General features: G+C 42.0%; 3 protein-coding genes across 3 annotated transcripts in view; all 3 read left to right on the forward strand.

Moving 5' to 3' along the window:
* Positions 1 to 6,252, forward strand: part of LOC133518382 (laminin subunit alpha-2-like) — a 144,490-nt gene extending 138,238 nt beyond the window's left edge. The window contains exons 4-6 of the mRNA XM_061852057.1: positions 2,353 to 2,475; positions 2,866 to 3,000; positions 6,008 to 6,252. Of these exons, the coding sequence (XP_061708041.1) occupies positions 2,353 to 2,475; positions 2,866 to 3,000; positions 6,008 to 6,220 (471 nt within the window). The 3' untranslated portion in view covers positions 6,221 to 6,252. The remainder of the gene's footprint in view (positions 1 to 2,352; positions 2,476 to 2,865; positions 3,001 to 6,007) is intronic.
* Positions 6,253 to 6,729: 477 nt separating this feature from the next.
* LOC133518201 (laminin subunit alpha lam-3-like) lies at positions 6,730 to 14,192 on the forward strand. The gene is made up of 8 exons (XM_061851828.1): positions 6,730 to 6,774; positions 6,830 to 7,003; positions 7,450 to 7,555; positions 8,137 to 8,342; positions 9,200 to 9,340; positions 9,942 to 10,049; positions 11,487 to 11,649; positions 13,266 to 14,192. The coding sequence occupies exons 1-8, from the start codon at positions 6,730 to 6,732 to the stop codon at positions 13,472 to 13,474; spliced, it is 1,152 nt and encodes a 383-aa protein (XP_061707812.1). The 3' UTR covers positions 13,475 to 14,192.
* Positions 14,193 to 15,750: 1,558 nt separating this feature from the next.
* LOC133518395 (laminin subunit alpha-2-like) overlaps positions 15,751 to 16,448 on the forward strand; it is a 136,343-nt gene continuing 135,645 nt past the window's right edge. The window contains exon 1 of the mRNA XM_061852071.1: positions 15,751 to 16,131. Coding sequence (XP_061708055.1) covers positions 15,965 to 16,131 — 167 coding nt within the window. The 5' untranslated portion in view covers positions 15,751 to 15,964. The remainder of the gene's footprint in view (positions 16,132 to 16,448) is intronic.

Consider the following 16,448-nt stretch of genomic DNA (forward strand, 5'->3'; position numbering starts at 1 on the left):
GTGCATTCGGGTAATTCCAAAAACGTCAGACTGTCGGGTATTATGGACGATCTTCGGGAAAGGGTCACGTGGCAATCACTTCCGTAAAAACTAGTCACAGCGTTAGTTTTTGGGATTAGATTTTTTATACTACGTCGGTGGCAAACTAGCGTACGGCCCGCCTGGTAAGCAGGCTCCGTAGCCTATGAACGCCTGCAACTCCAGAAGTGTTACAGTATGCGCGTTGCTGAAACTTACACTCCGCGTCTTTGTTGAGCTCGGGCAACCTTACTCACCGGCAGGAATACAACACTATGAGTAGGATCTAGTGTTATTTGGCTGCGGTTTTCTGTAAGGTGAAGGTACTTCCCCAGTAGGGCTCTGCTCTAGATCTGGAATGACATCTGCTATGCTGTGCCCTACCACAAAAAGCGAGATGATATTCACAGTGCCTGTCTCTCTTTTGGACGTAGTTTAAGGACATAGATAGATAGATTTAAAGGTAGGTAGGTATCAAAGTAGTTTCCGAATGACACTAAAGAAAGAAAGTCCGAAAATCGTACTATGCAGCCCAATTGAAATGTATCAAAAATCTACAATTCGGCACATTCGAGAGTTGATGTGATAAAAACCCGCAGCGGCAATTTATGACCTAGAAAACAACATAATGCAACATTATTGAATTTCGGTTTGTTAGAATCTCACTAAGCAGATGTCTGTAGAATAAATATTTTTTAATAGAAAAAAAAAAACCGACTTAACAAAACAGTTTTAAATGCAATTTTAATTATTTACAACCACAGTGTATCTTACAAGGAAATTTGAAATTTTCTTCTTATTTTAATGATGAAGTAACAAACATTAAAAAAACACCGAATTGAGAACCTCACTCCTTTTGAAATAATATAAAGCGGGTGATATATAAAAACTTGTAACAAAAACATATTTTTGTTCACAAATAAACTTGTAAAATGTTCGACACATTTTACCTCCTGATTCAGTATTCAGTCATTTATTGTATAGTACCTATGCATATTTCTATACTTGTTACTAACCAATTAAAGTATACTTCTTAGTTTGTTATTCGTCTCGGTAACAAGTCTCGCGTCACAAGATCGTAGATTTGCAATTAGCTTTTACGTGTCGAGTTTTATATGCATCTGATTGCACTTGCGTCTTGGGTAGCCGTTTGAGTTGAAACATTTTATACAGTAAAGTGCTGTTGCCAACATATATATATCCATGTTATTTACTATTTAACATTAAGGCGTAGCAAGACGATAATGAAATCCCAATGCAATTGATTGAAAATAAGGGTTGGCAAAACCCTAACTTCACCATTGAATAAATTATTAAAATAATAATGTTGGAAGAGATCACCATTTGGTGACTCGTTTCAACTTTTCATATAAATAGATACCTATGTAGATTTCGTAGATTAGCTCCATGCATGCCAAATTCCAGGCATTCTGCCGAATGGGACCACACTTTGAGCTAAGAAAAATAAAAGAATACTGCAATGACCGCCCTATATGAATTTTAAGGTATCGATATTCGTCAATTAAACACGTACCTTCCTTTGAAACCCTCAAATATTGTCCCACCGATTAGCTCTCGTGCGCTAAAGAGCCAAACACGATATGTTTGCGTATTTGTTCGGTGCACGCGTCTGAATCACGGTTGTTTAATTAATGACTGTTGAGAGCTTTTGGGAAACAAACGTATGACTATATTTTGTGAAATTTTTAGTATTACATTTTGATCTATGAATTATATTCATTAGTATTATATATGGAATAATATTTACAACATCAATAAATTGCTCTGATAATTAGATTAAGTAAGATAATTATATGTAATACTGTCTTACTATTCATAAGTGCTTGTTGCTAGGCCTACATGAATAAAGTATATTTGAATTGAATTGAAAACGTTTCTTAATTGGGGTTGTTTTGTTACTGTCCAAAGAGTTTTCGGGACCAATGACGTTTTCAAGAAATTATAGATTTTTGATTTGGGTCATACGATACAGTTAGGTTCACGTCTCTTCTAAGGATTGGACTTGCCTGCACAAAATGCTTTTAGGCCGCGCCGCACGCTGCGTGCGTTCTTTCGCGGCTTGAAGCCAAATTTTCCGATTGAAACGCTGATCTTAAAGTAGTACTTCTTTTACCTAATGTCATAAAATCATTATCTCCTTATGCACACAAACTGTTAACTTTTGTTCACTGGATTGACAATATTTTTATGACCGGATTTAAAATGCTTTTATGATTTTGTATGACGTACGCTACTCAAAATTTTCTGCAAATATAAAATTTGCTACAATTTAAGTAGGTATTCCAATTCTAAAGAAAGCTTCTTTATTTCCAGGAGATGGAGCTGGTCCACGTCATCATAAAGTCGGGACCATCACCGCGACCATTAGCCTGGTCATTGGAGGTCTCTTCATCAGAAAACGAGGACTGGAAGATGATCAGTGCGTTTGGAGACAAGGTAAGGATATTTCAGAGAACGTTCAAGAGATAAGGATAAGGCATTAATTGAAGCTTGTATTGAAGTCAGAGCACACTGACGGTCTTTTAAGCAGAGGACATTTGCCGGCAGTAAGAAACATATTCTATCACCAAATGATCAGCTTTCTAGTTACAAAGTTATCTCATACATGTTTGTATTCATATATTGTCTGCTTTACTTCGTAACTTGTACCAGCTTTTAGAGGCTCTGAATACCAGAAACCATTGTGAAGTGCTAAAAGTTTTAGATATCCACACCCATAATAATATGATCGGGTATTGAATAATAAGCAAATTTAAGGGGTCTCTTATAAGGTTTTCGCTTTTAAATGAAAACTAGTATCAGCTATATAAGCTTTCTCATTTTCAGGAGCATTGCAGGAAACTGTGGGATCTCCGTCCTGAACGGAGACGACGGAAAGTCAGAGCGGTGAAAAATCGCAGATCAGACAAACCTACGTGCTCAACGCAGTTCACCAGCCCCAGACCTTTGGAGAACGGAGAGGTAGGTCCTTTTGATCGTTCGTAATAACAAAATATTAACTTTGAAAACATAACTTGAAAAAGCATTGTGGTTGGCACGGTAGATGAAGGACGGTGTAATGGACATACACCGGCTCACTGGGTGGACATCGTTAAGAAGGCCTGCCAAGGATCTAAACTGTTGCCTATTTATTAGGACGGCGGAAAATTGTACAGAATGCAGAGCCTTGGTGCACAAAACAATGACTTCATGTGGTCGCGACCCAAAGTCTTGAGGAAACGAAGAAGAAGGAGAATAACGAAACGTTCTAATCGTGACAGCAATGCGGCATCTAAGTTTACGGAAATTGTTAGTGATGTCGCCCATTTCCAACGCCAATTTGCTGCAACGCTGCACAAACAAAGCTGTGGCAGTCGTAATCGGAATGCAAAATTGATGGTGATTACACACTGGCTGTTATATAACGTTATATACGAGTACCATCGTGTGACAGGGACAACTTGATAATATTGATAGTGTTTTAAGTTTTCCCTGTCACACAATGTTATATAGCGTGGGACCACCATTAGAGGGCACCGCGGTTGCAAGTTCAAATACCGTTTTAACCCTTTGAACGCCAAGAACCCCTAAGTCGTGCCCACAGCACCAAGGTCACTTATAGGCGTAATGGCGGACGCTGACAAAGTAACCCTCACACTTTCAAGTAAGGTTTACATTAGCTCCCTTGCCCCCAGGAGCTTGGCGTTTGAGTGATGTTTGTGTTTATGACATAAAGCGTTCAAAGGTTTTAATTTATAATTGTCGTTCACTACACGGAAAATGATAAAACTACTCACTTTGACGTGTCTGGCTCCATTGACCGAGAAAGAGACTGGGTTTTTTTTTTAATAGGTACTATATCTTTACACGTGTGACAAGAACGACGATTACGTGTTAATTGTTGTCTAGTGTGGACATTTGGATATCGTTTATAATTATAAAGTTTATCAATCATGAATCAAGAGCCATGATCATGACTCAGTTTAGTTATCAAATATATATCGATTCGATATGACGCATCGACACTTTGCAATAAGTATCATAGATGTAGAAACATAAATGGCGAGATAACATGTTCAACCATTCATATGAGTGTGGTGGTTAAAATCGTGAGTTCAAACGCGTGGTTGTGCAACATCGAGCATAAATATCGTTTTCGAAAAACATGCAAAAAGATGATACGTAATGTCGACTACGCGCCAGCGACTTAGTCTCGCGGCGAGCAAACCAAAACCAAACTATTAGGGCTTGGAGACTATACTTGCCGCAAAACTAACTGGCCACTGAGATCATAATGCTATCTCCTTTACCCTTGTTAAGACCAACCAAGAGTGAAAGAGATGGCATTATGACCTGACCGGCCAGATAGTTTTGCGAATAGTATACGTAGCATAGTAGGATTCCTCATATTTGGCGACATAAGAGCTATAGGAAATTTTTGAGCATCTTGTGTGCACCCATTTTTCGACACTTGACTGTACAATAAGCTGCAGGGTTAACTCTGCAGTTTACTGTACATTGTAGATCTGTGCGCGGCACCTTATGACATGACATGAAGTAAACAACGTTACGCAGCAGACGGCATGTGTTTCTATATACGGCGCGTGCGTTGTTTACCGCCTGACAAACACACTGACAACTTACCTAAATAAAAACCTGTTCTTCGAATAAAATGTTTGGATTGCTTTCGGAAATCGATTTATTTGTAGAGATGTTGGGATGAGCTTAAAAGTTAGGTATAAGTTACATTGAGACAGATTGAACATTTGACAGGAATGCGGCAATGATAGGAACTGAAGGTGTCAAGGAAATTGACATCATCTAACATCAAGTCTTGGATATATTCGAGTGATTCGATAGTTTTAGAGTTAGACCAAAGTCAGCAACGATTTTGATAGCACACGCACACGCAGTGCAAGTATTATTTATATGCCATAGTTTCATAGAAGATTGACGTTTAAGATAACACTTGCACTACGTGTGCTATCAAAATCGTTGCAGACTTGTCTTGGTCTGACTCTACGTGGTACTCTGGAGCCCTCTGTATTATAGCGCGAGGTGTTAATTAAGTCTGTTGTTTGTTTATAATCGTCTCAATTATTATAATTGGACTAAGACTTTACAGAGTGTTAATTTTAATAATAAAACTTCCGTGAGACACAGCCGTAATAAATATGTTACAACGGGTCACTCATGTATTAAATATGTTACAACGGGTCACTCACGTACAAACGTTTACAAAGTCAAAAAATTCTCGACATGTTTCATTCCGTACCGAGGAGTGTCCAACATGCTCCTCATGTTGGACACTCCTCGGTACGGAGTGAAGCATGTCGAGCCATGCTGTTACCCTATACATGAGAATAACAGCGCCCTCTTGACATTGATCATATATTTCTGGTCGGCCTTTAATTGTAGGTGATGTAATGTCAAATCCGAAAAGTAAAATCCAAAAGATATTCGAGTTTTAGGAGCTAGACTCCGTTTTTGGCTGTAAACTGCAGGGGCATAACTAGAGGAAATGGCGTCCGGGGCAGGTACCAAATTTGCGCCCCCCCAGCAGCAGTAGGGTTGTAACATATTTAACAGAGTGTTAAAGTGTCACCATATATTATCATCATCAAATTGATATGAAAATATGACGTTTAGGTATAATCACACAACTAAACTGTAAATGAACGTCGCCTGCGAGACGAGCGTACTCTCATCTTAAAGGCCGGCAACGCACTTACAACGTCTGGTGTTGCGGGTGTCCATGGGCGGCGGTAATCGCTTACCATTAGGCGATCCGTCTGCTCGTTTGCCTCCTATATCATACAAAAATGGGCACACACTAGCTTAGATTGCGTAGACGGTATCTTTTAGCTGATTATCGCATTCACTGCCAGCACGCGTACTGCTAACGGACGCTGGCAGTGAACGTATTAATGAAAAGTAAGGATGTTCGGTTATAAAACCTTGTAAAAAAATCTTTTTTTTTTTTGTTCAGATGCACATTCGCGTTCAAGAGGTCGCAGCGCAGCGCGTACGCATCTCCTTCCGCGCCGCGCACCCCGCCTCCCCGTCGCAGTACTACACTGTGCGCGCGCTCGCTCTAGTCGCGCGCTGTCTCTGTCACGCGCACGCCAGGCATTGCCATGTTGATAGAAATGTAAGTTGTAAGTTATTGGCTTCAGTATGGTCGAGTCTAAGTTATGATTAACAAAAAACCAGCGCGGCGCCAACGCCGCTGGGAAGTGTCAATTTATTTTATCAATGTGAAAGTAACTCTGTCTATTACTTATTTACGTTTAAGCCGCTGATCTGATTTAGATAAAGTTTAGTATAGATGTAGTTTGATGCCCGGGGACGGGCATAGGATGGTTTTTATAAATTGTATCTCCTTTACAAACTCTTGGATTTTTAAGTCCGGTCATTTAGAAGGCGTGCGTGGATGTAGATCCACCACGTCTACCCTTTAGAGAGATTTGATGTCATGTAGAACGACTGCTGGAACCCATTTGTGTGTACATAAATAGATACCCATAAACCGGTTTCAGCAGGCATTGGAGGCTTTAGAAGAAAAATGGAAAGAGTCCCGATCTATGGTTTATATTTCGGTGGAAAATAAGACTGGGCTATTGCTAAGAGTTCCGGACACCTGCCATACCATTGTGATATACAGAGTTATCGAGGCAGGCGGTGACTCGCCACTCGTTAAATGGGCACCTGATGCGCCATCGCAAAGACGGCCAGGCGCAATGCGCTTTAGCAGGTGTAATGCGCTTTCTTCGACGTTTTTTTTATCAAGACAAGCTGAACTTCTCCTCAGAACTACCTAAAATGTACTTCACCTCTATGTTATCAGGGTGCAAAATGCAAGTGCCTCCACGGCACCTGCGGCTCCCACTGCTCGCGTCCCTGCGAGACCCCCGAATGCTCGTGCGGAGAGCGAGGGGCATGCCAGTTCGACGAGACGGGTGCCATATTGTGTGTTAACTGCACAGTAAGTTGTTTTTTGGCATTTGTTGAGTTTTTATCTGAATTTTCAGATAGATTTGCTAGGCTTACCTAAGCAATTACGATTCAACACGTCAATATTTCTACTAGAGTGATGTACCTATCCACTTTGATCGGTGACTAGTGTTGCCACTTCAGTGGCCGCCCTTTATAAGGGACAACGCTTTGTAATCACGTCAGCTGAAACAAAGTAAGCTTTATGAATTTTGATTTTTTCCAATGTTAAGTACTTATTTGTGGTCGTATCCGACTTCCTATGTATATCAGACCGCATGATGTGATACCGTTCTAACTCTGCGCCACGTCCCAAGTTAGGGGCATGAAGAAGGAGTGCCATTTCATGAGTAAGGACTCCAGAAGATTTACATTCGTAAAATAGAAGTGCTGATTTGAACCAGCGTGAATATTTAATTTGAATTTTGCGTTTTTCAGGAGAATCGCGCAGGTCCTCTTTGCGACCGATGTCTGACTGGCTTCTACAATGCCGTTCCTGATGGTCCTTGTTTACCGTGCGAGTGTGACCCTGATGGCTCTGACGGTAAGAATAATTAAGCTTCATAATTCTCTGTTTTATGAAACGCAGGCGTTCGGTGTGAATTCCTTTGACGTCACCCTGGCTCTACTTTCCTCTATAAAAACGTCTGGTAATTCTAAATATTTAAAACGAATCCATAATCGTGAGGAAACCGGACTAATCACAACAAGGCCTAGTTTACCCTCTGGATTGGAAGCTCAGATGGCAGTCCCTTTCGTAAAAACTAGTGCCTACGCCAAATCTTGGGATTAGTTGTCAAGCGGACCCCAGGCACATATAAGCTGTGGCAAAATGCCGGGACAACGTGAGGAAGAAGATAAAACAAATCCATAAAACCACAACATGCCAAGAACTTGCAAAAATTTTTATATATGGTTTGGTTATATGATAATCTCTTTACTGGCCTGCCACGGCCACTAACTGTAGAAAACTAACTGTGGCAGTTTCGTTAAACTCATTGTCTTGTAAATACCATTTTCCGGGGCTAGCTTGTAGTCTACAACCCATAACACGAGCCTTTCTTAGTTTGGGGCTAGGTTGATCTGTTTTCCTTGGCCTGATAACAAATGCTTTTCCCATTCCAGGCACCTGCACCTACAGCAAGCACCAAAAGACCTGCAACTGCTTTCTCGGCTTCACCGGCCCTCTCTGCGACGCGTGCGCTGATGAGAACGCGGTGTTCCCTTACTGCTTGGTCACGGAGCTGACCACGAGCGTCCCTGAGTGCAAGTGCGACGTCCGCGGCGTGGTGAATCCCGAAAAAGTGTGCGAAGATATTTGTGAATGCAAGGTGAGATAAAGTAACACCAACGTTAAAAAAATATTACATTTCAACGTGCACCTTCGACAGCAACACCAGTATTTCTTCCTTCAAACGCAGTCCCCTATGCGACGCGTGCGCAGAAAACGCAGTTATTCTCTTAGTGCTTGGTCAGGTCCTGGTCCTGGTTCCTGAGTGTAAGTGTGATGTCCACGGCATGGTAGATCCGGAGAGAATTTGTGATGATGTTTGTTAATGCAAGGTTGTCAAACAAGCAGACATATTAAACGCAGTGTTCCCTTATTGCTTGGTCACGTAGCTGACCACGGGCGTTCCTGAGTGCAAGTGTGATGCCCGCGGTGTGGTGGATGCTGGGAGGGCCTGCGAGGATATCTGTCAATGCAAGGTGAGGTTACAAATTACAAACAGCGATATGAAATGGTCAGAGGTAAACTCTATTAGTTTTTGGGTCTACGGTAGTACTAACAGCAAAAGTAGACTTTATATCTTTGAAATAAGGTTTACTTACTATAAGGTAATTGTGTGGATAACGGTACAAGCTCTCTCTCTCACATTGGCTGAGAACATTAGTACTAGAAATGGCCAACATTTTGATACTCTCGAAAACTACGACTGGTCCTTTTTAAGAAAAAACCAGAAATTAGTGTCCAGTATCCTTATCTTTTCAGTATGCTAGGGTCGGCAACGCGCATGTCACTCCTCTGGAGTTGCGGACGTACATAGGCTACGGAGACTGCTTACCATCAGGCGGGCCGTATGCTTGTTTGCCACCGACGTAGTATTAAAGTATACAAGATACATTTTTTGTTTTTTTAATAGTGCCATCCGCTATATAAATATATATTTAAAAAAAAAATGGTTTTCAGGAGAACGTGGTAGGTGAGCGATGCGACGCTTGCGCGCCGGGCCATTTCGGATTGCGCGCGGATCTGCCTGAAGGATGTCGTCCTTGCTACTGCGCACACGTTACTGACTCATGCGTCGAAGATCCACAACCTGGTGACAATGTAAGCTCATTTCAGTTACAGTTGGGAAGAATAAAAGTATGTCTTATCGAATACCTATGATTAAAAGAAGAGTGTCCTTTAGTCAAGCATTCTCAAATGGACCAATTTCGTACTTTCTGATCCGTTGATATACCGACCGTGCACGTTGGAGGGTCTGCCATCTTGTGACCTGAATCGGAAACAAACTGTACATTGATACCTACTTCACGCGAAAGCAAGTGCTGCCATCTACCGTTCTTGTCCGTTTTCTTGTGGATAGTAGCCATCTTGTAGGCTAAATTGTAAGCATTAACTTCTTATTTACACCTCGCGCCAAAAATCTGACGTCTCCTGTGCTGCCCCCTACAGTTTATGCACGCTCCCTATGGTCTGTTTTTTATAACTATGAAGTACTGCTCATAGGAAATAGTATGGAACGCTCAGTTATATCTTGTATAGATAATGTATAGTTAAGAAAACAGAATATATATTTATTATTAATTTATGCACTAGAAGCTCTTGGATCTGATGCGTGTGCACTTGTATTTATTCTGAAGTTTTTTAAATAAGAATTTACTAGGTATAATGCATTAACCTCGATAATGTCCATTATTGTTTACAGATGGTGTTTCCACTGGGAGAAGCGTGGCTTGTAAGCGACGCAGAGGCGAACGAGACTATAGAGCCATCTGTGGAGAACGGGAAACCCTTTCTTATCAGCTCTTATGAGGTGTGTACATTACAGTACGTAATATAGCTATGTATGCTTGCCTTTTATGTATGCAATCGACCAATTTTTGGTATTGAGATGAAATTTGGTGTAGGCATTCTTAAGATTGACCCATTGACCATCGACCTAGGGTTCTAGCAAGATTCGACACAAACGAAAAGTAAAAAGGTATCGAGATGACAGATGCTAAACTAAAAATCAAGTTACTGTTTCCATACATTATTTAACCCCTTACTGCATGCAAAACACACATTAAGAGAGGTATGGGCATTGTGAATGTCATCTCGCTTCGTGTGGTAGGGCACAGCACAGCGGATGTCATTCCAGATCTAGAGCAGAGCCCAACTGGGGAAGTACCTCCACCTTACAGAAAACCGCATCCAAAAGCCACTAGACCCTACTAACATAGTGTTGTGTTCCTGCTGGTGAGTAAGGTTACCAGAGCTCAACGAGGGTGCGGAGTGTTAGCGTCGGCAACGAGCATGTAACTCCTGTTACTTACCATCAGGCGGGCCGCATGCTTGTTTGCCACCGACATAGTTTTAAAAAAATGCAATAAAAATTATTTGTTTAAATTTGAACTTTAATAGTTAAAAATAGAGATGATATCATATCCGCCATATATGGCTTCGTGTGCGGGAAAGGGTTAAGTCTTGATTGGCGTTTTCTATAAATGATTGTCACCTTGTCCCTAGATCTGATGATGGAGATCGAAGATGGCTGACGAACACTGTGATATAACAAAAATTACTTAGGTATCTCACTTTTCGAGTAACACAGGGAAGGGAGACGGCATTCATACTATTTCCCCTCTGCCAAAGCATAGGCACAACTGTGCCTATGGCGGTGCATGTTGTGACTCGTCCGTACACAAAAGGAGATCGAGGTGTGCAAAATTTGTCTTTGACGTGTGTCATTTTCTATGTATTTGTGTCGTCATTACAGATTGGATTTTGTATGTAGTGAATGAGAAGTGCGACTGTGTGCACGTTTCCCCCCGCAAAAAATGGCAGAATTATTTGTTCGGCTTACCGAACAAATAATTCTGATATCTTAATATCTCTTAGGCTGGGCCCAACTGGGGAAGTACCTCCACCTTACAGAAAACCGCAGCCAAATAACACTAGACGCTACTCATAGTGTTGTGTTCCTGCCGGTGAGTAAGGTTGCCAGAGCTCAACGAGGGGGAGGCGGGTTTAGGGTCGGCAACGCGCATGTAACTCCTCTGGAGTTGCAGGCGTACATAGGCTACGGAAACTGCTTACCATCAGGCGGGCCGTATGCTTGTTTACCACCGACGTAGTATAAAAAAAAAAACGGTTTTCTGACGTGTCGGTGTTGCTCGAAGTTTCGAGCCATATTCGATGATAGTCTTGAAAACAAAGTAACAAAAGTTTGTAACATTTGTGTGTATTTACGAGTTATTTTATATTTCAGGTAGAACTTTGGGAATCCTTCTATTGGTTGACAACAGTGTTTAAAGGGGAACAACTATCGTCATATGGTGCTGAAATCCGGGCTGCATTATTCTTCGGCGTGGTGCGAGGCGACACCGGTGGGAATCCCACTACCGCGCCTGATGCTATACTTATTGGTGCTGGTAAGTACCCTACTGCTGCGATAGAAGACCGCGGGCCAGGAGCATATATCGTCATTCATCCTCCCGGTTAGTTTAGATACTACTTACTTGGCTGGAGCGTTGACCCAAAATGAGTCTTGGCCTCCAACACAGAGCACTTTGCTCGGTCCAGAGCGGACTCGCGCCAGCTTTCGCTGACGCCGAGCTCACGGAGATCTGCCTCCACTCTATCCGCCCAACGATATCTAGGATGACCAACCGGACGGCGTCCAGTTGGTCGACCAAAGTAAGCCCTCTTGACTACCCGATTGTCATCCATCCTTTTGATAGTTTAGATGCTGTTTTGAATTACAAAAAACCGCCAGCCGGTTGTATCGCAGTGGAAAGTCGTCAGCTATTCACATGAACATATGAAAAATACGCGCCTTACCACTTTATGTCCGCAAAGTATGCGTAATGTGTAAATTGCGTAATCCGTTTATTTGAAACGCCTGTTGAAATGCTACATGCAAAGTGTCATGATTTTGTTTTACTATGATAAAAAGGTAAAGCGCTTATTTTTTACATGTTCATGCGACCAGCTGACGTACTTACCACTGCGATATTACCGGCTGACGATTTTTTAAATTAACAATAGCATTTGAACACGGAGCGGAAGCTGACGTCCACGAGGGTTCATCATACATAGCCGTTAACCACTATACGAGTTTTCGCCCGGGAGGCTATTGGTCACGGAAATCTGTTCCTGGCTTGCGGTCTATAGATGCATATTTGATTACACGAAGCGTTTTCTTTATACCGGCGGAAACCCTATTGCTGCAATATATGCAATATGACGTAAACCCTACTAGTGCGATAGATGCCATACTAATAGCTACTGGTAGGTAAGTCTAAAACTCTTTTCTGACGATAGTATTAAATGAAACTAAACTCTGAGCTGCATTTGTGACACCGTTGGGAATCCCACTACTGGGCCTGATGTTATACTTATTGGTGCTGGTAAGTTCCCCAAAACCTTATTTATTACTTGCCACATCTTCGGAAACCCACTGTAATAGATGGTGTACTTCAGCAAATTTTGTATCGACAAAAACCCTACTACTGGGATAGCTGTTACATTTATTGCTACTCGTGTCTGACACTTATTGCGACACATGGAATACTTGTTGCCGCTGGTTACACAAAGCGACACTAGCACAACATTTTTACTCCGATAGACGCTATTGTCTATGTTCAGAGTTGATGGTGGGGGAAATTCAAGCGACGTTAACGCACCATGTGGTGAAAATATGAACTTTCGTAGGACGACATTTTCATACTATTTGACAGCTGGCAACTGTCAAATAAACAATATGTCCCACAGTATCCATACCCCTTGGGTGGCGCCATAATTATGCACGGAGCAAATACTAATTGTTGCTGGTTTCTGACAACGGTGGAAAACCTACTACTGCAACAGATGCTAAACTCATTAATGGGACCAACTACTAATCCATTTCGGATACTCTGAGCACTCAAAGTTTTTTATGGAAATATAAATAGCTTAATTTTGCAATGTTGTTCCAATTCTGACCATCTTCATCGCCTTTTGTCATTATTTATCATGACCCCGTATTCAACCAGACGTTAAATTCCAGATGGAACAAAGCTATACTTCAGCAACAGAACCCACGAGACCCCAGGAGAGCTGGTGCTGAACCTGCCACTGTTCGAAGGCCACTGGTTTACCAGCGAAGGACCCGTGTCGAGGACGCAGTTCATGGACGTCCTGAGTGATCTTAAGGCGATCATGATTAGGGGGCATTTTCATATGGATCAGGATGAGGTGTGTAAAACACTGGTTTAAACTTTTACGATTTTTACAAATTATCATTTACTTAAACGAAATCATTAAGGCTACACCCGACGCCAACGACCTCGCGCAAGTTGACGGAGCTTATACCCCTCACCGCACCACCCGCTGCAAAATATCGAGTGCGCAGAGCTCTGCGGTTGAAATAGAATCTCGATAGCTCGTGCGCGCAACGCGGCACAGGTCCGTCTAGCAACACGACTGGCCCCGCACTGACTATACGGACGAGAGCGGGGTAATGTTAGGAACCTAGGCGGAATTTATATTTTTTTAGGAATTTGGGCATAGTTTTATGAATTTGCAAAAAACAAGAAAACCAAATCATTTTATAGTGTTTTGTGAGAAATATTGTAAAGCCTCGTACATGTTCGATAAAAGTTGCAGTAGTAATAAGGATTACAATTAAAAGAAAGAGGGGAGGAAGGACTACAAGTTTTTTTTTCTTTACTTAATTAAATGAAAATAGATATCCAGAAAAATCATATCATTGCTGATATCTTGTATATTGTTTTTTTTTTCTGCTCGGAATGTGTCATATAAAAAATGGTTCAAAGTAACTTACTTTGACGGTATTTTGCGGGAGGAAGAACCGTAACTGCAATAGATGAATAGTAATCAAGTCCTCCAGTGGCTGAGGTCGGAATCGAACCGGCACGAGTCGAGTCAAGTACTATACGAAAGTGACCGGAAGACTGTTGCTAACTATATCGTACGACATTTTTTATTTATTTTTTTATTTTATTTTTTTATTTCCCACACTTACAACTATTTTTACAGGTACTAAACCTAAGACAATAGTGTAACTATTTATATATAAAAATACAATTTAAAATATATCATTAAATCTATAACATAATATATACAATGCTGACTTTGTGAATTCATTCAGAGAACATGAGAATATGTCAATATTCTCCGCCATTACGTTGAGGGTCCGCACAGCGCGCGTCAGCGGCGCCAGACCGAGCAGATTTGTGCGCCCGCGCGGCTCGGCCAGCAATCGCGGCCGACGCCGGCGCCACACTTACCCGTCGGGCACGTACACGCTCACATACATCAATACCTGACTGTTGTGCAGTTTTCCTCTGAGCAGTTTAAAAATGTATGTTGCCAGGCATAGCTCTCTGCGCACCCGTAACTCGTCATGTGACTTGAGAGCTAGTTCTTCAGTCTGCAGTTAATTAAACGTTTTTTTTTCCAGGTCCGTCTAGACTCAGTAAAGATCTCAGGCGCAGCCGCCGGCGCGCGCGAGACGTGCTCGTGCCCGGCGGGCCGCGCGGGCGCGCGCTGCACGCGCTGCGCCTGGACGCACGTGCGCGTGGCGCGCGCGCGGGGCTCCCTGCCGGCCTTCGAGTGTGTTCCCTGCGCGTGCAACGGGCATGCGGGGTGCGATGCTGGTATGTTCCTCCGTGTGTTCATTTATCTATCTAGGTATCAGTAGTGGTACTTAAACTCAAATGTTCAGGCGCGCTCGGCTCCCGATTGCTCCAAGTAATCATTGAAGCCACAATGTACCTAATACATAAAAACAAGAACCCCCATGAATTAAGAAAGGACAACCTCATGGTTCTCCGCATTCAAACATCGTTTTTATTAGACGGTGTGAATTATGTACAATCGCCTAGACTCAGTAGTACTACTCGTGCCCGCCAGCCTACGCGTACACTAGGTGTACGAAATGCGCGTGGACGCACGCACGCTCGAGTTGCTCGCGCGCATGACTCGTTGCCTGCTAGTGAGTGCGTAACTTGCGCGTGTAATGGGCACGCTGGGTGCGATGATAGTATGTTATTTTTATATACTTACTTTTATGTAGCTTTATTGGGTTAAAACCAATTTAAAGGCTAGGAATTGATGAAATGTTTAATATTCGAAAGATAACCTTAAACCAAGAAAGAAGGGCTATGCCATAGGGCACTCTTTTTCAGCTGCTTTTCTGCAATGATCACCCATCATTCGGCATCGCATCGGATAATGTGAAAACGCTCGAAGTGTTGGTGTTAGTACCTAAGTAATATTAATCTTTTCCATATTTTACAGTAGAGGGCGCCTGCGGGCCGTGCAAGCACAACACGACAGGCGCACACTGCGAACGCTGCTTACCAGGACACTACGGAAACCCTGTGCAAGTACGTGGGTACATAAATTACCAGATTTAATTCATTTTACTGTTAAGATTTTTACTTATTACTTGTGCACTAAGAAACTACTGTTGACTTTTTAACCGACTTAGAATTGAGGGACGTTCTATATTTGTTGCTACCTTTTTTTATACGTTCCCCGATTTCTCCAAAACGGCTGAACCGGGGTCTGATAAACTTCAGAAGTCTAGGAGACTTCAAATAGTCTAAACACACATATAGATTTGGAATTTCTCGATCTTGGCAAGCGTCAATTGATATACTTAGTTGAACTCCTGGTAAGACTAGGTATTGTTTTGTGAAGAATATGGAATCGTTTTTTTTTTGTTAAACAATACAGAAAATGTGTTCTAATTTCAATTGTTTTCAGGGTGCCTGCAAACCCTGCGCCTGCCCTCTGTACCTGCCTTCTAACAACTTTAGCCCAAACTGCGCGTTAGCTTCAGCCGAGGGCGATGAGTTTGTCTGCACTCAGTGTCCAGACGGGTACACTGGAGATCACTGCGAACAGTAAGTGGAAAACTGGACGTTCAAGGTTTTTATATTGACCGAGCGAGCTCGAAGCGTCGTTGCAGTTTGTGCAAAAATACTTTCATATGCTTACTGTCCGGCTGTTCTCCGCTACATGTAGCATTTCTCAATAAATTCTCTTGAATTTTTGTGAGCAGGTTTAATAATAATTATGGAATTCTTTTGTTGATTCAGTTTATGATTTTTCAAAATGGCGGAGACATGGACGATAATAAGGTCTACAGCTCACAAATCCACTAGTTGTTTTTGCATTGTTTTTATTTTTTAATCCTATGCTTGTCCTCAGTACATGACTT

Source organism: Cydia pomonella, chromosome 5, assembly GCF_033807575.1.
Source record: "Cydia pomonella isolate Wapato2018A chromosome 5, ilCydPomo1, whole genome shotgun sequence".
Taxonomy (NCBI): Eukaryota; Metazoa; Arthropoda; class Insecta; order Lepidoptera; family Tortricidae; genus Cydia; species Cydia pomonella.